The sequence below is a fragment of the Neofelis nebulosa genome, chromosome 6, assembly GCF_028018385.1.
Source record: "Neofelis nebulosa isolate mNeoNeb1 chromosome 6, mNeoNeb1.pri, whole genome shotgun sequence".
Lineage (NCBI taxonomy): Eukaryota > Metazoa > Chordata > Mammalia > Carnivora > Felidae > Neofelis > Neofelis nebulosa.
In genome coordinates, this window is record NC_080787.1 from 38,052,899 (window position 1) to 38,075,935 (window position 23,037).

Below are 23,037 nucleotides of genomic sequence, written 5' to 3' on the forward strand. Positions count from 1 at the left end.
TTAGGCCCCTTGGATAAACTCTTCTCTCTTTTTCTCATCAACTGATATTGAAGATACAAGGAAGTCCTTGGTGTTGATTCAGCAGCTCTGTACAGGCACTAGACCACACTTCTTTCTTCAGGAGCACTTAAGCTAAAGTTCTTGCCCCAGAATCTAGTGACCTTAGCAATGTGACCTTAACAGTGACCAAGTGATCAGAACAAGCTTTTGCCTTTTTAAAGCCCCTTTTGTTGCAAGCTTTGATAGCCCCTTTAAGGAGATGTTAATATCCCAGTGAGGAATGTGGCTTTTCACAAAGGAAAAGACAATTTAAAAAACTCCAGCTCAAACTTCTTGGCCTTCAACTTTTGTCTTTACTAAGAATGATTAAACTGAATTTGTCTTCAGGATTACATATAATATAATCGATTATAATATAGCTATATATATATAATATATATATTATGTATACATATAGTATGTATGTATATGTATATATGTATAATGTATAAAATGTATGTATAATGTAAATATGTATATATGTAATCCTGAAATATATTATATATACATGTATTATAATAGATTATATTATATGTAATCCTGAAGACAAATTTAGTTTCTATAAGTTCAGTGTATATAATAAATGATTTAGATGTTATACATTCATATGTACATGTAAAATACTATATTATAATATATATAGTATATATTATATATAATAAGTTATAAACATATTGTATCATATATTATATATTAATGTTATAACAAAGTATTTTATATGTACTTATACATATATAATATATAAATTATATATGTGTCTTATATATTTGTATTTCTAAATATATAAAGAATCTAAAAGGTTACACCCCGAACTATTATCAGAAGTTATCTTTAGGGGCGCCTGGGTAGCTCAGTCAGTTAGGCTGGAAACCAACTCTTGGTTTCCGCTCAGAACATGATCTCACTATTTGGTGAGTTCAAGCCCCATGTTGGACTCTGCGTTGGCACACAACCTGCTTTGGATTCTCTCTCCCTCTCTCTCTCTCTGCCCCTCCCCCACTCACTCTGTCTCTGTCCTCTCAAAATAAATAAATAAACTTAAAAAAAAAAAAGAAGTTACCTTTGGGGAATGGAATTAAAGGTTGAGGCAATACTTTAAAATTTATGCATTTTTTTTTTTATTACTTGAGACTTTTGCAATCTACCTTTTTTTTTCTTCAAGTAGGCTCCATGCCCAACATGGGGATTGAACTCAAGACCCTAAGATCAAGAGTTGCATGCTCTACTGACTTAGCCAACCAGGCACCCCCCATTTTTTATAATAAAAAACAATGAGAAAACTGATGGACAGGGCTGCCCGGGGGGCTCAGTTGGTTAAGTGTCCGGCTCTTGATTTTGGCTCAGGTCATGAACTCGTGGTTCATGAGATCGAGCCTCAAGTCAGGCTCTGCTCTGACCGCGTGGAGCCTGCTTGAGATTCTCTCTCTCTCCCTCTCTCTCTGCCCTGCTTGCATTTGTGCTTTCTCTCTCTCTCAAAATAAATAAATAAACTTTAAAAAAAAAAAAGGAAAATTGATGGACAGACAGAGGGTGAGCTCCAATTCCCTTAAGAAGGCAGGTTAAGAAAACTTACAGAGCCTAGTGAAGAAAATGGGGAAAGATAAACAAGTGTTGAACCTACTACTGTTCGCATTTCGTCTGCCACTGCACGGGGACCTCAGAAAACAAACTTGGAAGAACCAATCTTCTAAGTTTAAAACCTTTTTGTTTCCAAGCTTTCAGTCAGTTGGACACTGGGTCTCTAGAATCTCTGGTCATTACTGCCCAGTAGGCACCACTACTCTGGTCGGGCCAGTTAGCTTCTTGTCTTTTGTGTGATTTCTGTTTCTGTGCTTGTGCACAGAAATTTTTTTTTTCCATTTCTGCCAATCCATGTCCATCATCTCTTTCAAGAGCTCAGGAAAATTCCTCTTCTTCAGGAGATGTGGTGAAAAGAGCATGATTCCTAGGGATGAAGACCTTGGCTTTCGATCCTGGCTCTGCCACTCACTAGCTGTGTGAGCTTGGACAAGTTAACTAAACTCTCTGAGCCTGTTTCCCCATCTATAAAAAGTGAATAATACTCAACATGCAGTGTTTTGAATGAATTACATTGCATAAGACATGTAAAACACTTAGCTCAAATCTGAGAATAGTGACAAATACAAATACATTATCGCTCATTTTTAATACCATTTCTTCCTTCCACCATGTAAGTGGCAAATATCTATAACCATAAAACTCTTTCTTGCTCAGCTGTGATGTAGCACCGGAATCTGTGTTAATATAATTTTGTAGGCAGCCAATGTCAGTCAGTCAGAGTTGGCCTAGGACATGAAACCTATCTGCTATTCTTATAGAAAGCAGGTACTAGGGGCACCTGGGTGGCTCAGTTGGTTGAGTGTCCAACTCTTGATTTCTATTCAGGTCATGATCTCACGGTTCATGGGATCCAGCCATGAGTCAGGCTCCCTGCTGACAGCATGGAGCCTGCTTGGGGTTCTCTCTCTCTTCTCTCTCTGCCCCTCCCCTAGCTCATATGCATGTACTTTCCCTCTTTCAAAATAAATAAATAAGCATTAAAAAAAAAAAAAAAGAAAGTACTAAAGGTTCAGTGAATGAAGAAAAGTCTCAATGTGTGGTTGTTTCCTTCACAGACAACTCCAACCAACTAAAGGTTATTCCTGTACTTTATATTCTTTTGACACAAAACACTTCACTTTTAGTAATATTAGCTTGAACTTTAAAATTATCTGAAGTGTGGATTCTGGAGGTAGACAACCATCAGTCTAATTCCCAGTTGGGATCTTACTGGCTGTGTGACCTTGGGCAATTCTCTTAACCTCTCTATACCTTTGTTCCCTTAAAATAGGGTCATAGTAATACCTACCTTCATACAAGGAGTCGTAAGGATCAGATGAGATGATTAATGTAAAGTGTTTTGAACAGTGACTAGCACGTAGCCTTAAATGTTAAACATTATTATCTGGTGCAGATTTCTTTTTTAAATTTAAACTTTTTATTTTAGATAAGTGTAGTTTGATATGCAGTTGTAAGAAACAGTACAGAGAGATCTGGTGTACTCTTTACTCAGTTTGCCCTAATAGTAGCATCTTGCCGAACTACAGTTGATTCTGAGTACCACAGAGGTTAGGGGCACCAACCCTCCCCTCAAAACACACAGTTGAAAATCCATGTATAACTTTGATTCCCCAAAAGCTTAACTCCTTTTTAAATTTTTTTATTAAATTGTTTAAAAATATTTATTTATTTTTGAAGGAGAGACAGAGCATGAGCAGGGGAGGAGCCGAGAGAGAGGGAGACACAAAATCAGAAGCAGGCTCCAGGCTCTGAGCTGTCAGCACAGAGCCCGATGTGGGGCTTGAACTCATGAGCCATGAGATCATGACCTGAGCTGAAGTTGGACACTCAACCGACTGAGCCACCCAGGTGTCCCTTAACTCCTTTTTAAAAAAGATTTAACTGTAAGTAATCTCTACACCCAACATGGAGCTTGAACTCACAATCCCAAGATCAAGAGTCATATGTCCCACCTACTGAGCCAGCCGGGCGCCCCCCAAAAACATAACTCCTATTAGCCTACTGTTGACTGGAAACCTTACCAATAACATAAATAACTGATAAACACATATTTGGTATGTTATGTGTATTACATACTATATTATTACAATAAAGTAGGCTAGAGAAAAGGAAATGTTAAGAAAATCATAAGGAAGAGAAAATACATTTATAGTACTGCACTATATTTATCTTTTAAAAACTGCATATAAGCAGACCTGTGTGGTTCAAACTCATGGTGTTCAAAGGTCAATGGTAATTGTTTTAAATATTCCTGTCATATACATTTTGAATCACATCAGTGTTGTAATTTCGCCTCAACCATCAAACATAATTTAGAAAGCACAGGAGGACAAGGAAAATCTATCATATTCATCCATATTTTTACTCTTTCCATTGTTCTTTCTTCCTTCCAGTGTTCCAAGATTCTTTCTTTTATCATTTCCTTTCTGTTTAGAGAACTTTCTTTAGCCTTTCTCTTAGGGTAGGCCTGCTGGTAGCAAATTCTCTTAGTTTTTCATGTGAGAATGTCTTGATTTCCCTTTTATTCTTGAAGGATATTTTCACTGGGTACAGGATTTTGGATTGACAGTTCTTTTCTTCAGCAAATGGAAAATATTGTGCAACTTCCTTCTGGACTCTATGGATAAGAAATCTGCTGTCATATGAGTTGTCCACCCCCCTACCCCATAGGTAAAGTGTTTCTCTCACTGATTTCAAGATTGTTTTCATTGTCTTTAGTTTTCAGAATATTGACTATGATTCGTCTTAGTGTGTATTTCTATGGATTTAGTTTTTGAAAATTTCTCAGCTTTTTGAATCTGTAGGATTATGTCTTTTGCCGAATTTCAGGAGTTTTCAGCTGTTATTTCTTCAAGTAATTCAGCCCCATCTTTTTTCTCCTCTCTTTCTGGGACTCTTGTGATACCAATATTAGGTATATTAGGTATATCATTATCACCCTACTTGCCTCTGAGGTTTTGTTCATTTCTTTTTCCTGTCTACTTTCTCTCAGTTGTTCAGGTTGGATGATTTCTATTGCTCTTTCTTTGAATTCATTCATTCTTTCCTCTGTCTCCTCTATCCTCCTATTGAGTCCATTCTTTCCATTTTGAATTTTGGTTATTGTATTTCTCAGCTCTAAAACTTCCATTTGCTTCTTCACACTTTGTTTATTTGCTGAGAGTTTCTATTTTCTCACTTGTTTCAGGAATGTTCATTATTCCTCACTGAGGCATGTTTAGGATGGCTGCTTTAAAATCTTTGCCAGAGGATTCTAACATCTCTGTCATCATAGTATTGGCATCTTTTCACTGTCTTTTTTCATTCAAGTTGAGATTTTCCTGGTTCTTGATATGACAAGTAATTTTCAGTTCAGTTGTAGACATTTTGGGCACTGTGCTAGCAGATGCTAGATCTTATTTAAATATTCTGTTTTAGCTAGCTTATTTTGACAAAGTGCTGGCAGGGGAAGGGGCAGGTGCCATCTTGTTACTGCCTATAGATGTAGAAGCCCAGGTTCTCCCCTCAGTTTCCACTGACTGCTGAGGCAGTGGGGACTCCTCATTATTGTCGGGCAGGGGTGGGAGTTCTGGCTCCCCACTAGCCCTCTGCTCATATTATCCTGGCTGGAAGAGACAAGAATGTCTTTACTTCTTCCCACTTGGCCTCCATGGACACTGCAGCAGAGAGGGTTGTCCCCTTTATGAGGCCATCTCTGACACCACCCCAGCAAAGGGTGAAAAGAGTGTCTCATTACTGCCCAATGGGAGTGCAAGTGTTGACTCCCTATTTGGCCTTCTCTGACAACCCCCCAGTTGGGAGTGGGTGGGCACCCTATTACAGGTGGGTAAGAGTGATATGGTCTGGGCTCTTCAGTTGGCCTTTGCTGGTATGAGGGGGCTGATACCACAGTTTTGTTTTGTTTTTCCTTGGTGTTTGTCTGGAGTATAGTAGTTATTATGTAAAATAACTTTTCAGTCTTGCTAGCCTCTTCTTGGTGCTGTGGCTATAAAGAACAGACATCTGTTAGGGCTTCTTTTTTTTCTTCCTATTTTTCTTTGTCTTCACCTATTAGCATTTTGGGTTTCTGGCTTCTTCAGCACCAAGTCTGAAATATACAAGGCAAAAAGAAAACCCAGGGAATTCATCACTGTGTTGTTCCTTGAGTCCGGTGGTTCTGAGTCAGTTTGCCCTCTTCTCTCCACTTTTCAGAGTGTTCTTATGTTTGCTTTATGTATAACGTTCCAAGGTTTTTAGTTGTACTTAGCAGGAGGAATAGGGAAAAGTATATCGATTTCATCTTCCTGGAAATGGAACGTCTCCTCCTTTATTAAAATTTTTTTTAATGTTTATTTATTTTTGAGACAGAGAGAGACAGAGACAGACGCGAGCAGGGGAGGGGTGGAGAAAGAGGGAGATACAGAATCTGAAGCAGGCTCCAGGCTCTGAGCTGTCAGCACAGAGCCCGACATGGGGCTTGAACTCACGGACTGCGAGATCATGACCTGAGCCGAAGTCAGACGCTCAACCAATTGAGCCACCCAGGTGCCCCAATTTAAAAAAAAAATTTTTTAATGGTTATTTATTTTTGAGGTACTGACTCAAAAACAAATGAGTTTTAATGTTTATTTTTGAGGGTGCTGACTGCCCATTATTTTATCTTCTCTTATAAGACTGAATTTTTTAACCACAGGAATTATATTTACTTTTTTATTTTTGATCTCTGTCAAAGTACCAAATTCATTATTTCTGTGCCCAGTAATTATAACATATCGATGCTTACTATGTGACAGGCTCTGAGCTGAGTGCTTTACATACATTTTCTCATTTAATCCTAAGAGTCCTGCAAATGTTATTATTTCCATTTTATACACGAGGAAACCAAGGCTCATAAAGGTAAGGTGATTTAGGTAAGTTATATAGCTGGTATCAGGGTCGGAGTCAGCTCACTCTGGGAGCCTGATGTAGGTTCCCAATAAATCCTTACCTAATAAAAGATGGTCTCAGGAGAGATCAGCAAAAATTAGCTAGAGAGAGGATTGATTGGTTGAGAAGAAAGAGAAATAAAGCTAGCATATGTGACTTTAGGTCAATGGATGAAGCTTTAGATGGTAAATTCTCACAGAGAATCAAAGACATGCCAAAAATAAGTTTTGATATTTTAATAAGTCATTGATATTATTGTCCTTTAACTGTGCTTCTGTCATTGAAGAAAAGAACTCCAGGTCTGACTCTAATGCTTACTTAACCCAAGATATAGTATGTGAGCCTACAAGTGCTATTCTTGTTGAAAAAATACAAAGAATTTAAAAAACTTTTTTTAATGTTTATTTATTTTTGAGAGAGAGAGAGACAGACAGAGCACGAACAGGGGACGAGCAGAGAGACAGGGAGACACAGAATCCGAAGCAGGCTCCAGGCTCTGAGCTGTCAGCACAGAGCCTGATGCAGGGCTCAAACCCACAAGCCGCAAGATCATGACCTGAGCTGAAGTCAGAGGCTCAACCGACTGAGCCGCCCAAGCACCCCAAAAGAATTTTTTTTTAACGTGAAATCGTGAATAGAACTCTAGACCATAGTCCCTGGAACCCTTCTTTAGCTTTATGGAAGGGACTGATGAGACTGCTCAGTATCTCATCCTGAATCAGTGGTGGGTGGAGGAGGAAGAAGTTTCGTCACTGAGGAGAGTGTATCTACACATCCCATAGGCTTCCCCCAAATAAATCACTAAAGTTCCACATACATCACAATGGATAATAGGACCAACAAAAGGAAGAGGTCTGTTTGTAGCTCCTTTGTTTATTTCAGGGGTTCAGAGACTCAGATCCTACCTGAATAATCCCAGTCAGAAAAGTTGTGGATGCCACCACACTCAAGGATCTGTTATAGTCCTCAAAGAAGGAGGGCTTAGAAAAGTCATCCTTGATGAAAGCCCCCAGAATCAGGTGGCCACTGTTGAACGGGTACAATCTCAGGACATTGATCATCAGAGCACTCACAAGGAAGTAGGAACCTATGAAAGAAGGTGTTTAGGCAGAAAAGAGAAGTTTAAAACAAAAATTTTTAGTGTTTATTTTTTAAGAGAGAGAGAGAGAGAGAGAGACTGTGAGCAGGGAAGGGGCAGAGAGAGAGGGAGACACAGAATCCGAAGCAGGCTCCAGGTTCTGAGCTGTCAGCACAGAGCCCAACATGGGGCTTGAATTCATGGACTGTGAGATCATGACTTGAACCTGAGTCGAACCCTCAACCGACTAAGCCACCCAGGCACCCCACTGAAGTTTTAAATGCAGGTAAACTGACATATTGGACAGAAGGAAGGTATGGTGTGATGTTGTTTTGCCTCTGATCTCAAGAACTTTTCTCTTTTGAAAGTGGCCACTGAGAAGTAAGAAAGAGCAGAGGAAAGAACTCTGGTTCCACATGCTGTGACCAACTCCTAGCATTTAGATCTTGGTGTCCACATATTACCCTCTCTGCAATGTGGGCATATGGAGTGGGATCAAGGGGAAATTGCATATCAGGCTCAGCCACTTTACCTGGTCTTAGAGACAGGAAAAAGTGAGATGGTGGTGAGAGGATCAGAAAACAAAGCTAATCAATAATAAGAAGAAGAAAAAAATAACACCTAACACTTATGAAGGATTTACTAGGTGCAAAATGACACTGAGCTTAACCTGTTTCAAACATAATTTCATTTAGTCCTCACATCGACATATGGGAACAAAGGCAAATCTTACCTTTAAACTACCTAACAGAAATAAAACTCTAAGTGCCTTATTATCTGTATTTGGAAATGATTGCAGTGTGCCCCAGGAGCCTGGAAATATGGCAATAAAAGTGTCCTCTCAGTGTCCAAATGTAAAATCAACACATAATGGATTTTAGTAAAGACATGGGATATTGTCCTTAAAAAAGGCAGGGTAGCACTCTGCATCTAGGACAATGGGATGGTAACCAGCCTCAATATATAAACACATCTGGAGAAAAAGTGTGTCAGTCAAAATGGTCAAGGTTGCCTGGGTGGTCAGTCGTTCAGTGGGGAAGTGCAGGAAAAGGCACTTTACTAGGCAGCTGTTGGCAATGCCCTTCCAACATTATTGGGCGTTTTGTATTTGATTTCTATGCCGGTTTACCTAGGCGAAGAAAATGTGCTGCTTCTATGACCTTCAACCAGTGTGGTGCCTGTAACAATCATTTCTAAATATAAATTAGGAGTTGGACTTTTGACTCAGGGAAGGGACGTGCTTATCCTTGGATTTGAATGCTTTGATTACTGTGGCAGCATTTTCTTACTGTAAATTATAAGCTAACACAACTATTAGAAAGTAGGCCCATGGACTTTGGTTATTAAAGGTCCAGATGAAAGATGGATGCACTCTAGGAATATTGGCAAAATTGCCTCTGAATCTTCCAGGTTGAGGGCAGTCAGATTTCAAACGTGTGGTAATTTCACCAAGGGAAGTACCTCCTGCCACTTAATTCCTTTGGGAAACAGCTCACTGGCTGATTTGTCTGGAGGTGGCATTAATAATGACACACTGGAAGTGTTCAGTCTCTAAAATCTGAACACTGAAATGGATAGAATGTCCATCTTCTGCCTCCATATTTTTGTACCTGAAACATAGTTTTAATTTGGGTTCTTGGCAATAAGGAAACGATTAAGACAGAGACTCTATCCACCTCCTGTGGTTCCAGTGCTGAACTCACCAATGGACATTTGATGACACGATCCGAAAATGACATAAATTACTGAAGAACAGAAAGCTGCGTAACAGACGTTGAGAGGAGGAATCAGCTGCCTTGCCAGCAAACTAAACGTCAGGGCTGAAAAACAAGATAATTTAAGTAAGAAAAGGTAGGCTGGCTTTTAAAAGCCACCCTGAATAAAAACTGTAAAGAATATTTAAAATAAAAACAATCCAGTATGTAGCTGACAGAGTGTGGGAACAATATCTCCGGATATATGGCTCTTAATTGGCACCTTTAGTATCTCCTTTGATTCCTAGCTTTTACTTCTACTACATGCTTTTTACACCTCAATTCTAAATCAGAGGCTTAAACACCCTTCACTGCAAGGTCTTCATGCTAATCATGGAAAACAGACATCATAACAATGAGACCTCTAATTCCAACAGCTCAGAAGCAGCCCCATTCCACCCCAGTCTAGTTAGCAGAAGACCCTGGGAATCCTCTAGGACTGGAAATAAAGCTGGAGAGCGAGGCAAGGATCCCACTTAACTGACATGATTCCAGTTTGGTATGTGTTGTCTCTCTTCCATATGCCAATCACTCCAGTCTCTTTTTTCAGCTCCTTCTTCTATGCTTACTTTCTTTTCTTTTCTTTTTTTAAAGTTTATTTATTTTTCAGAGTGGGGGATGGGTAGAGAGAGAGAGGGGGACAGAGGAATCGAAGTGGGCTTTGCACTGACAGCAGAGAGCCTGACATGGAGCTTGAACCCACGAACCTCAAGATCATGACCTGAGCCGAAGTTGGACACTTAACCGACTGAGCCACCCAGGTGCCCCTACTTTTTAAGAAGCACCATGAGAATTCGGAAGTTTTGAAGCAAATGGATTAACATGCATGGTGGCATCCTTTGATGTCTCAAGCCCACAGCTCCTGCCCTGAGAGCCTATCTTCAACTTACATCATACTGTGTGCTCATCTGAATTCAGTTATGAGTTTAGTGAGCTGATTTAGTGTCTTAGACAAAACAAGGCTCTCTGTGTGTGTGTGTGTGTGTGTGTGTGTGTGTGTGTGTGTGTATAGAAGGTCAAACACATACAAAAATAGAGTATAATGAACTCCCATGTACCCATCACCTGCTTCAACAGTGGTCATCTCATGGCCAGTCTTGTCTCCTCTATTCCCTCACTCCTCTCCCACTCCATATTAGTTTGAAGCAAATCCAAGACATCAAATTATGTCATCTGCAGATATTTCAGTATATATCTTTAAAAGAAAACCCTCTTTTTTTTTTTTTTAAAGTAATCTTTATGCCCAACAAGGAGCTCAAACTCATGACCCTGAGATCAAGAGTCTCATGCTCTTACTGACTGAGCCAGCCAGGTGCCCCAAAAGCAAACCCTCTTTTAATTTAACTACAATACCATCATTATACCTAAGCAATTAATAATAGTCAGTGTTCAAATTTCCCTGCTTATCTCATAAATAGTTGTTGCAGTAGACAGCCCTTAAGATGATTTGCTCATTGGTATCCATGCTTTTTGTGTGACCCCCACCCCCCCAGTGTGAGATGGACCTAGTAACTTACATCTAATAAACAGACTACAACAAAAATGGTAGGGTGTCACTTTTGAGAGTAGGTTGCAAGAAGACTGTGGCCTCTGTCTTGGTTGCTCTCTGACTCTCTGTCTCTTTCATCCAGGTCACCAGTTGCCAGACTTGGCTTCAAAGGGGTGTGACCAATGCAATTACACGGGCTCAGAAGGCTGCACACTTGGCTTAATACTCTATGACTATTTTGAAATCCTGAATAATTTTTGAACTAGGGGTTCCGCATGTCGTCGGCCCCTGCCAGCTGTCATGTTGTGAGGATACTCAAGCACTGATGGAGAGGCCCCCAAGGTGAGAAGCACATGAGGGAGCCTGAAGGCTGATCCTCCAGCCTCAGTAGAGCCTTGAGATGACTGACAGCTTGACTACAACCACGTGAAAAACCATAAGCCAAAGATATGGTGGGTTTGGGGGTGATCTTTAAAAAAAAGCATTTGCTGGGGCACCTGGGTGGCTCAGCTAGTTAAGCGTCCAACTCCTGATCTCTACTCAGGTCATGATCTCATGGTTCTTGAGATCGAGCCCCATGTCAGGCTCCGTGCTGACAGCATGGAGCCTGCTTGGAATTCTCTCTCTCCTCCTCTCACTCTCTCTGCTCCTGTCCCACTCCTCTCTCTCTCTCTCTCTCTCTCTCTGACTCTTTCTCTCAAAATAAATAAACATTTTTAAAAAGCCAAACTGTTTTCCAAATGGCTTTATAATTTACACTCCCACCAGCATTGTGTGACAGTTCCCATCAACTGCATCTGTGTTAGCATATGATACTGTCAGATTTTAAATTTCAGTGTGTATGAGTTAGCATGTAACTCATTTAAATTTCACTTTTCACTACATGGATTGTCAATAATATTGATCAATCTCATTGCGTTGTTTCCTTACAGATATGTGGGAGTATATATATTACAGATTTGAATCCTTTGTTGGGTGTATGTGTAACAAATATCTCTCTGATTCTGTGGTTCGCTTTTCAATCTTTATGTATCTTTGAATGAACAAGACTTTTACTTAATTTATTAATCTTTTCCTTTTAGGTGAGTGCTTCTTATATCTTGTTTAAGAAATCATTTTCTGCTTCAAGATCATGAAGACATCCTCCTCCTAAATAATTCTAAAAAATCTTTATTATTTTACCTTTCACATTTAGGTCTTTAATGTACCAGGAGGAGGTTTTTGTATATGGCATGGAGTAGAGATCTAAAAATTGTTTTTTCATATGAGTATCAGGTTGTTTCATATCATTCATCAAAAAGTTTATTTCTAGGGGCACCTGGGTGGCTCGGTCAGTTAGGTGCCTGACTCTTGGTTTCAGATCAGGTCATGATTTCATGGTTCCTGAGTTCTAGCCCCTCCATCGGCCTCTGCACTGATGTTATTTGAGCCTGCTTGAAATTCTCTACATAAATAAATAAATAAATACATACATACATACATAAATACATAAATACATAAAAATAAATAAATAAATAATTTTTAAAGCATTTTTCTATAGCGACACATCTGATATAGGCTAATATATATGTGTGTGTCTTTTCTGTTCCATTGGTCTAATAGTCTATTTCTGCAATACCACAGCTTTACTATCTTGTAGTAATTAGTTTAGTAATAATTTTGGTGTTAGTAATGGCCTATTTTTATTGTGAAATATAATACACATACATAAAGTGCATTAAAACAGATGTTGAGCTGAATAAATACTCATAAAACAAACACCTTTGTTATCACCACCCCAGTATTTGATTACAATTCCATCTATCCCCACAAAAGTATTCATTATTTTGATTTTTGTGACAATACTTTCTTTGCTTTTCTTTATAGTTTTACCACTAGTGTACAGATGGAGTTATTACACTGAATACAATTTTTATTTCTGCTCTTTTGCTCCGTATTATGTATATGAGAGACTTCCATGTTGGGGTGAGTTGCTTGAGACTGCCCATGTTTCTTCTGTGTATTCCAATATATGCATATATGAGTGTTTGTTTATTCTGTCCACTTTTAATGAACATTATCTTAAATATTATAACTTTATATTAAGTCTTGATAATTGGAGGAGCAAGTCCTCCCATGTTGCTTTTCTCCAAAGAATTTGACCATTCTTGGCTTTTGCATTTACATACACATCTTAGAATCTTCTTAAAATGTTCCATTAAAAAAATGGATTTACATTAAAATTATAATGAATCTATAAAACTTATTTTGAGAGAGCTGAGATCTTTAAATATTGAGTCTTCTTTTTTTTATGTTTTATTTTATATTTGAGAAACAGAGACAGACAGACAGACAGACAGAGCATGGGCAGGGGAGTGGCAGAGAGACTGAGACAGAATCTGAAGCAGGCTCCAGGCTCCAAGCTGTCAGCACAGAGCCCGATGCAGGGCTCAAACTCATGAGCAGTGAGATCATGACCTGAGCCAAAGTCAGACACTTAACCAACTGACCCACCCAGGCACCCCTAAATATTCAATCTTCTAACCCATGAACATGCTATATTTCAATTAATTTCCATTAACTTAATTAATTAATATTACTCAGTAAAGTTGTATAATGTCTCTAAATGGGTATTACACTTCTTTTCTTAGTTTCATTATAATTTACTTCATATTTATTATGCTTTGGTAAATGGCATCTTTTTAAAAATTTCACTTCTCGTTTCCTGCAGGTATATAGGAATATAATTGATTTTTATATGCTGATCTTGTATCCAGCAACCTTGACAAAATCTCATTAATTCTATTAATTTATTTGTAGATTGTTTTCTTCATTAAAAATTATCACCTATGAATAATGAAGTTCTATTTCTTCCTTCACAATCCTTACACCTTATATTTCTTTTTCCTACTTCAATACACTATGAATTCCAGTATAATGTTGAATAGCTCCTATTTACTCTTGATAAGCAACATATAGCATAAAGAGAAAGGCTTTTGAAATGTAGGGTTTCAAATAATTTACCAATACAAGGAAGTTAGAGAATTACTTGGTAAGTGCCTGAGAACTAAGTGATCTAGTCTCAGGTAAGCTTAGGCTGTGGAGAAATAAAGGGAAACCAAGTTTCCAAACTTTCCAACACTTTAACATTTTTTAAAATTTTGAGCTAGTTTTAGACTTACAGAAAAGTTACAAAAATAATAGGGAGTTTCCATATATCCCTCACCTAGCATCTCTTGATGTTAACATTTTTTATAGTCTTGGTATAATTATCAGAATCAGGGAATTAACATTACAAATTAACTAAAGACTTAATTTGAATCTCATCACCGTTTTCTCACTAATTTCCTTTTTCTGTTCCACGACTCTATCCAGAGTCCCACATTGTATTTAGTTGTTATTTCTCCTTACCCTGCAATCTGTAATAGTTCCTCAGTCTTTGTCTTTCTGGACTTTGACGCTTTGAAAGAGTATTAATAGATCAGTTATTTTGTCAAATGCCTCTCATTTTGGGGTAGTCTTAGGTTTCCTCATGAGTGTACTAAGGTTACACATTTTTGGCGAGAATGCTACAGACCTCATCTGTTGTGTCCTTCTTAGTGCATCATATCACAGGATTCATGATCTCTAAATGCCTTACTGTTGGTGATATAGCATTGGTTGTTTCAAGTTGTTTCTCCCAGATTCTCTAATGTAGAGTAGTGGAGTAGTTAACAAATATCTTTAGGAAGATACTTTGAAACTATGCAAATCTCTACATAGTTTGCAAACTTTCACCCACTAATTTAAAATCAGTTAGTGGATTTTATCATGACAATTATTACTGTGGTGTTTCCCTAATGGTGATTTTGTATTTTCTTTTACATTTATAAATTGGAATTCTACTATGAGGAAGATCTAGCAGTTTTTATCTATCTATCTATCTATTTATTTAATTTTTTAAAAGATTTTATTTTTTTAAGTGTATTTATTATTTTGAGAGAGAGTACAAGCAAGGGAGGAGCAGAGAGAGGGGGAGAGAGAGAATCCCAAGCAAGATCTGCACTGTCAGCGCAGAGCCCGACATGGGGCTCGAACCCACAAACTGTGAGATCATAACCTGAGCTGAACTCAAGAGTCGGACACTTAACCAAGTGGGCCACCTAGGTGCCCCCTAAAAGATTTTATTTTTAAGTAATCTCTACACCTAACACGGGGCTCAAACTCACAACCCCAAGATCAAGAGTCACATGCTCTACCAACTGAGCCAGCCGGGCACCCCTAGCACTTTTTAAATAAGTTCTTCACCGTGAAGTACTTTTGTTTCATTTGAGAAAATCATTAAATGTCAGGTACTACCTATTCAAATGTAAGTAAAACTTTTGAATTATTTACACTACAAATTATTCCATTATTCACACTACTTAAAATAATACACAATCTCTCAGCCAGTTAGCAAGAGTTGCTCAGATTCATGCATTTATATAGTCATGTGATCATTATTATTCCACAAAGATCTTGAGTACCCACTGTGTGTTAGATACTGTGCTGGGTACTAGGTATACTTACATGTCCTAATGCCATTCTTCTTTTGGTATGAAATTACACTGATGATTTGGTAATTTAGCAATGAGACATCCACAACTTTGACCATAAATAAAGGACCTTTCATAAGTGGCAGTGGGTAGAAGGCTCACAGTTAAAGAATCAGTGCCAAGAGTTCAGGTCTCTCATTGCAGCCCCACAGGAATGCTCTAGAGACTTTCTGATATTTTCCTGGAAGTGAAGGTACTCACATGAATGGATCATTTTGGTTTACAGCCGCCACATAGAAATTTGAAAAGGTACTCCTTTATTCCAGGAATGCAAGGCTAATTCAATATTTAAATATCAATGTAATCTACCATATTAATGGTCTAAAGAGAAAAATCACATGGTCATATCAATAATGCAGAAAAAGCATTTGACAAAATACAACATCCACTCATGATAAAAATTCTCAGTGAACTAGAATAGAATGGAAAATTCCTCCACCTAATAAAGGGCATCTACAAAAATCCTACAGCTAACATCATACTTAATGGTGAGAGATTGAATGTTTTCCATCCGAAGATCAGCAACATGTCAAAAATATCTATTCTCACCACTCTTATTCAACACAGAGTACATATAAGTCTTAGTCAGTACAATAAGCAAGAGAAAGTCATAAAAGCCATTCAGATTAGAAAGAAACACAACTGTCCCTATTTACAGATGACATGATTATCAATGTAGTAAGTCCCAAGGAATCTACAAAAGATTCTTGGAACTAATAAATGAGTTACAGGACACAAGGTGAATAGACAAATCAATTGTATTTCTATATGCAAACAATGAATAATTGGAAACCAAACATGTTTTTAATTGCCACACAGAGTATCTCCAAAATGAAACACTCAGTCTAATTCTAACAGCAAATGGGCTGGATCTGTATGCTGAAAACTCCAAATGCTAATGAAAGAAATTAAGGAAAATGAAAGTAAATGGAGAGACATACTGTGATCATGAACTGGAAACTCAATATAATAAAGACATCAATTATCCCCAAAGTGATCTATGGACTTAATGCAGCAGCTATCAAAATCTCCATAGGGTTTTTTGGTAGGTTAAAGAAGCTGATTCTAAAAATTATATAGAATAGCTAAAACAGCTTTGAAAAAGAACAAAATTGGAAGGATCACACTATCCAATTTTAAGACTCATTATAAAGATAGAATAATCAAGACATGGTATTGGTAAAGGGATAGACAAGTAGATCAATGGGACAGAATAGAAAGTCCAGAAATAGACATACAAAAATATGGCTCTTTGATCTTTGACAAAAGTGCAAAAACAATTCAATTAAGGATAGTCTTTAAAAATCATGTTGAAAACATAACAAAAAATAAAGCTTGACCTAAACTTCACACTTTATGTAAAGATTAACTCAAAATGGATCATGGATCTAAATGTAAAACATAAATCTATAAGTCTTTTAGAAAAAAACATAAAAGAAAATCTTTGTGACCTGGGGATTAGGTGTAAAGTTCTTACATACAGTAGGAAAATCACAATCCATAAAAGGAAAAAAATGGGTAAACTGGACTTATTAAAATTAAAACCTTTTGTCCTGTCAAAGACACTCTCAAGAGAAAAAAAAGATAAGCTACACCCGGAGAAAAAATATTTGCAAATTGTATGTATGACAAAAGATTGGTATCTAGAATATATAAAGAAGTCTCAAAAATTAACAATAAGAAAAGAGAATTTTTTTTTTTAATTAAAAAATGGGCAAAGGACTTGAACAGGCACTTCACCGAAGAGATTATGAGGATGGTGAATATGAACATGAAAAGATGTTCAACCCCATCGGCCATTAGGGAAATACAAATTAAAACCACAATGAGATCTCACTACATACCTCTTTTAATGGCTACAAGAAAAAATACTAAAAACTAGTCCTCATCAAAATCAAGAATTTTGCTCTGTAAATACTCTGAAAAGACAGGCTACAGATTGGGAGAAATTATCTGCAAAACACAAAAGACAAAGGACTAGTATCTAGACTATAAATAACTCTTGAACCTCAACAATGAAAATGCAAACAATCCAATTAGAACAGGAGCAAAAGACAAGAGCCATTTCATTAAAATATTTAGGTGAGTAAATTAGCATATGAAAAGATGTTAACCATCATTGGCCATTAGGGAAATGCAAACTGAAACCACAAGAGACCTCACCACATCCCTACTAAAATGGCTAAAATAAAAAGTAGTGACAAATGCTAGTGGGAATGCAGAGCAACTGTATCAGAGATTGCTGGTAGGAACATAAAATGATACAACCATTCTAGGAAATAGCTTGGCAATTACTTAAAACTCTAAACCTGTAACTACCGTACAATCCCATAATTGTGCTCCTGGACGATTATCCCAGAGAAAAGAAGACTGTGTTCATTGACCTACACACAAATGTTTCATAGCAGCTATATTTGTAATAGCCAAAAACTTGAAAATGATCCAGATGTACTTTAAGGGTAAATGTTTAAATAAGATGTGGTGCGGGGTGCCTGGGTGGCTCATCAGTTAAGTGTCCAACTTTGGCTCAGGTCATGATCCACAGTTTGCGGATTCCAGCCCTGCATCAAGCTCTGTGCCTGACAGCTCAGAGCCTGGAGCCTGCTACGGATTCTGTGTCTCCCTCTCTCTCTGTCCCTCCCACCCTCACACTCTGTCTCTGTCTCTGTCTCTCTCTCAAAAATAAATAAACATTAAAAATTTATTTTTTTTATTTAAAAAAAAATTTTTTTAACGTTTATTTATTTTTGAGACAGAGAGAGACAGAGCATGAACAGGGGAGGGTCAGAGAGAGGGAGACACAGAATCCAAAACAGGCTACAGGCTGTCAGCACAGAGCCCGATGCGGGGCTCGAACTCACGGACCGCGAGATCGTGACCTGAGCCGAAGTCGGCCGCTCAACCGACTGAGCCACCCAGGTGCCCCAAACATTAAAAATTTTTAAATAAACTGTGGTGCATCCATACCATGGAATACTACTCAGCAATAAAAAAAAGGAATAAACTATTGATACATACAACAACCTAGATGAATCTCCAGAGAATTAAGATGGGGGGAGGGGGAAGGCAATCTCAAAGAGTTACATACTATATGACCCTATTTATGTAACTTTCTCAAAGTGACAACATTCTAGAAAAGAACAGTTTAGTGGTTTCCAGGGTTAAGGAGGGGATGGGGGCAAGGGGTAAGTGGGGGTAACTATAGAAGGGAAACATGAGGGGCGCCTGGATGGCTCAGTTGGTTGAGCATCTGACAATTGATTTTGGCTCCGGGTCATGATCCCAAGGTTGTAGGATCGGGCCTTGCATTGGGCTCTGCACTGAGCTCAGAGCCTGCTTAAGAGTCTTTCACTCTCTCTCTCTCTCTCTCTCCCTCTCCCTTTGCCCCTCTCCCCCACTCGCAGTCTCTCTCTCAAAAAATAAAACAAAAACAAAAACAAAACAAAACAAAACAACCTTAAAAATAAAGGGCAACATGAGGGATCCTTGTGCTGGTGGAAATAAATAAAAAATACAGACAATATAAAATGAAGGGTGTGGAGGAACTAGAATTCTCATACCTTGCTGGTCGGAATGTAAAATGGCAGGTACAGCCACTCAGGTACATAGATTGACAGTTTCTTATAAAGTTAAACACACACCTACCACATGACCAACCATATCACCTTAGAGAGATGAGAGCTATGTTTACATAAAAACCTGTAACTGGGGTGCCTGGATGGCTCAGTCAGTTAAGCATCAGTTTCTTGATGTCGGCTCAAGTCATGATCTCGGTTCGTGAGATTGAGCTCCTAGTCAGCCTCTGTGCTGACAGCATGGAGCATGCTTGGGATTCTCTGATTCTCTCTCTCCCTCTCTCTCTGCTCCTTCCCCCGCCCCCCACAAAATAAATAAGTAAACATTTTTAAAAAACCACCTGTACCTGAATGTCCATGGCAACTTTATTTTTGACAACCAAAAACTGGAAACAAAATATCTATCAATAAGTAAATAAATAAACAAACCATCCTATGGACTGTTACTCAGTCCAGCCATCCTATGGACTATTACTCAGCAATGAAAAGGAACAAGCTATTGATGCATATTACAGTTTGCATCAATTTCAAAGACATCATGCTGAATTCAAGAAGCCAGCCTTTAGGAGTTATATACTGCATGAATCCATTTACATGATATTCTCAAAAAGGCAAAACTATGGTGATAGAGAACAGATTAGTGGCTGCCAGGGGAGGATGTGACTAAAAGAGGTGGCATAAGAGCATTTGGGGGCTGATGGAACTGTTCTGGATCTTCACTGTGGTGGTAGTTACAGAAATCCATACATGTGTTTAAATTTATAGAACTGAACACCAAAAGGAAAAAAGTCAATTTTACTGCAGGGTAATTAATTATTTAAAAAGGGATCCCTTTGGGGGGCACCTGGGTGGCTCAGTCAGTTAAGCATCAGACTTCAGCTCAGGTCATGATCTCACGGTTCGTGGGTTCAAACCCTGTGTCGGGCTCTGTGCTGATAGCTCAGAGCCTGGAGCCTGCTTCGGATTCTGTGTCTCCCTCTCCCTCTGCCCCTCCCCTGCTCATGCTCTGTCTCTCAAAAATAAATAAATGTTAGGGGTGCCTGGGTGGCGCAGTCGGTTGAGCGTCCGACTTCAGCCAGGTCACGATCTCGCACTCCGTGAGTTCGAGCCCCGCCTCAGGCTCTGGGCTGATGGCTCGGAGCCTGGAGCCTGTTTCCGATTCTGTGTCTCCCTCTCTCTCTGCCCCTCCCCCGTTCATGCTCTGTCTCTCTCTGTCCCCCAAAAAAAATAAAAAAATAAAAAAATAAATAAAAAAACGTTGAAAAATAAATAAATGTTAAAAAAATTTTTTTTAATTAAAAGGGATCCCTTTTCTTCAATGATCAGCCTTGTGCCACATTTGGATGTCCAGTACCTACCACTTGCTCCTTTGCTTGGCCTCTTTGTGCTTTGCACAACCTGTATGATCACAGGATTCAATCCCACCTGGCTGGCTCCAGAAAAATAGAGAAATAGTATTTAAACAATACTATGTAGGGAATTGCGTGGTACTCTGAGTAAAGAATGAATACAATCTTTTCACTTTCTCTGTGGATAAATTTGATGTTGGGTTCACTTTCCAGTTGTTTCTTTGGAAACCTGGTAATGGTGGAATGTCAGCTGTGTTCCCAGCTAATGCTGGTTACAGTAAAAATGAGCCCAATTAGTCTACTATACCTGGACCAAGAAGTCTGGTCCAGAACAATAAATACCCCGTGGGAATCCCTAGCTTTGGGCTTCTTGGAGCACAGTAACTCTTGTAATGGGGCATGCCATTTGTGGGACTCTGGAAGCAACAGATAAGAGAATGACAAGAGATGTTGGTTCTATTTGGGAAATGAGGCTTCTAAAACCCAGATAGCTCCCATACTTATCCTCCACCTTCTTGAGAAAAACTAATGCCCACTGAGGTCTATTGTAGCTGTGTGAACATGAAATAACTAGTCAAGCAAAAACAAAACAAAAAACAAAACAAAACAAAACAAAAAAATGACCATTGAATGGGCATTGCAAATACTCTGGAAGGTATTTATAGCTCTAAACTGAGTCTTTTGGAACCATGCTGGAAGAGTTCGAAATCTGGCTGGTAAGGGAAGAAATGATAATAATGTGAGTGGAACTCACCTATTTTTTTTTTTTCTATTCACCTAGCAAAGTAAATTGTTTAATCTGGGTAAGCAGACAAGGCCTGATAGGTTGTGGGTGAAAAGGCTTTGTATCTTCCTTACCTTGGGGAACTTGCACAAGGCCAACACTTATACCGGCAAGTAGGTCTCCGAGAAGCCAATCCTTGAATCGGTACAAACACATCCACTCCAGGAAGGGAAAGATCGTTAGCATGCATCTTAGGAACTTGTGCCATGAGCAGCTGCGAGAAAGAACAGAGACTTGATTCGGTTTTCCGAAGAAAAAGCCCGCATAGCCAAGAAAAGGCACAGTGCGTCGTTCTTCCCATACAGCAGAGTTTCTTGTCAGCACTATTGATGTTCTGACAGCCAGGCTAGATGACTCTTTGTTGTGGGACCGTCCTGTGCACTGCAGGATGTTTAGCAGCATCCTTGGGCCTCTACCCACCAGATGCCAATAGCATGCCCTCCCCAACTCGTGACAAGCAAAAAAAAGTCTCTAAACATTGCCAAATGTTCCCTCGGGGACGAAATTGCCTCTGGTTGGGAACCAAATGCCATACATATGACAAGAACTCAGCCTTATAGTCTAGCATACAAAACAGGATGTTTGGAAAGAATTAAACCTAGAAACTTTCTAGTAGAAAAATGGAATGTTATTGCTTTCTCTTGATAAGCACAGTGTTTTGAGATGTGATATTGATGGAAACTAGGGGCAATTAACATATCCGTGTCATTCCATATGCTTTTTTTTTTTTTTTTACTGAAAATTAACTCTATTTGGCTTTGATCTGTAGTATGTCGAAATTTATAGAAAATATAGGCAATGGAGGGGTACCTGGGTGGCTCAGTTGGTTAAGTGTCAGATTTTGATGGAGGTCATGATCTCGTGGTTTGTGAGTTCAAGCCCTGCATCCTGTGTGCCGTCAGTACAGAGCCTGCTTCAGATCCTCTGTCTGCCTTTCTCCCTGCCTATTCCCCCACCTCTCTCTCTCTCTCTCTCAAAAATAAGTAAATATTAAAGAAGAAGAAGAAGAAGAAGAAGAAGAAGAAGAAGAAGAAGAAGAAGAAGAAAATGTAGTGGATGGAATCCTGTGCTTTAGGAGTTAGCTATGTAAAGAAAAGGCATTAAAATAAAGCTTTATTGGGGCGCCTGGGTGGCTCAGTCGGTTAAGCGGCCGACTTCGGCTCAGGTCATGATCTCACGGTCTGTGGGTTCGAGCCCCGCGTCAGGCTCTGTGCTCAAAGCTCAGAGCCTGGAGCCTGTTTCAGATTCTGTGTCTCCCTCTCTCTGACCCTTCCCCATTCATGCTCTGTCTCTCTCTGTCTCAAAAATAAATAAATGTTAAAAAAAAAATTAAAAAAATAAATAAATAAAATAAAGCTTTATTATCCTTTAACCTAGTGGACATCAATCAGAAACAATTTTGTCATTCAGGGGTCATTTGGCAATGTCTGGAGACATTTTTTATTGTCAACAACTCAGGGAGGGGGGTGCTATTGGTAGGTAGTGAGTAGAGGCCAGGGATGTTGCTAAACATCTTTCAGTGCATAGGACAACCCCCCACAGGAAACAATGTTCTGGTCCAAAATGTTAATGATGCTGAGGTTGAGAAAACCCACTTTAACTTTTATTTTACTTATTTATTTTTAGATGTTTATTTATTTATTTTGAGAGAGAGGGAGAGAGTGTGGGGGAGGGACAGAGAGAAGAAAAAGAGAATCCCAAGTAGGCTCTGCACCATCAGTGTCAAGCCTGATGCAGGGCTCGATCTCAGGAACAATGAAATCATGACCTGAGCTAAAATCAAGAGTCAGACGCTTAACAGACTGAGCCACCAGGAGCCCTTTATTTATTTTTAAAATAAATTGATTAATCTACCTCCCTGGAAATACTTTTTCTAAAGTAGGCTTCACGCTCAGCCCAGAACCCAACACAGGGCTTGAACTCATGACCC

General features: G+C 38.8%; 1 protein-coding gene across 3 annotated transcripts in view; it reads right to left on the reverse strand.

Annotated features, from left to right (window-relative positions):
- Positions 1 to 23,037, reverse strand: part of SLC26A8 (solute carrier family 26 member 8) — an 86,098-nt gene that overhangs the window by 45,380 nt on the left and 17,681 nt on the right. For all 3 annotated transcript variants that reach the window (XM_058733703.1, XM_058733705.1, XM_058733704.1), the window contains exons 3-5: positions 21,182 to 21,321; positions 9,307 to 9,423; positions 7,431 to 7,612 (exon numbers count right to left, since the gene is read on the reverse strand). In XM_058733703.1, the coding sequence (XP_058589686.1) occupies positions 7,431 to 7,612; positions 9,307 to 9,423; positions 21,182 to 21,321 (439 nt within the window). The remainder of the gene's footprint in view (positions 1 to 7,430; positions 7,613 to 9,306; positions 9,424 to 21,181; positions 21,322 to 23,037) is intronic.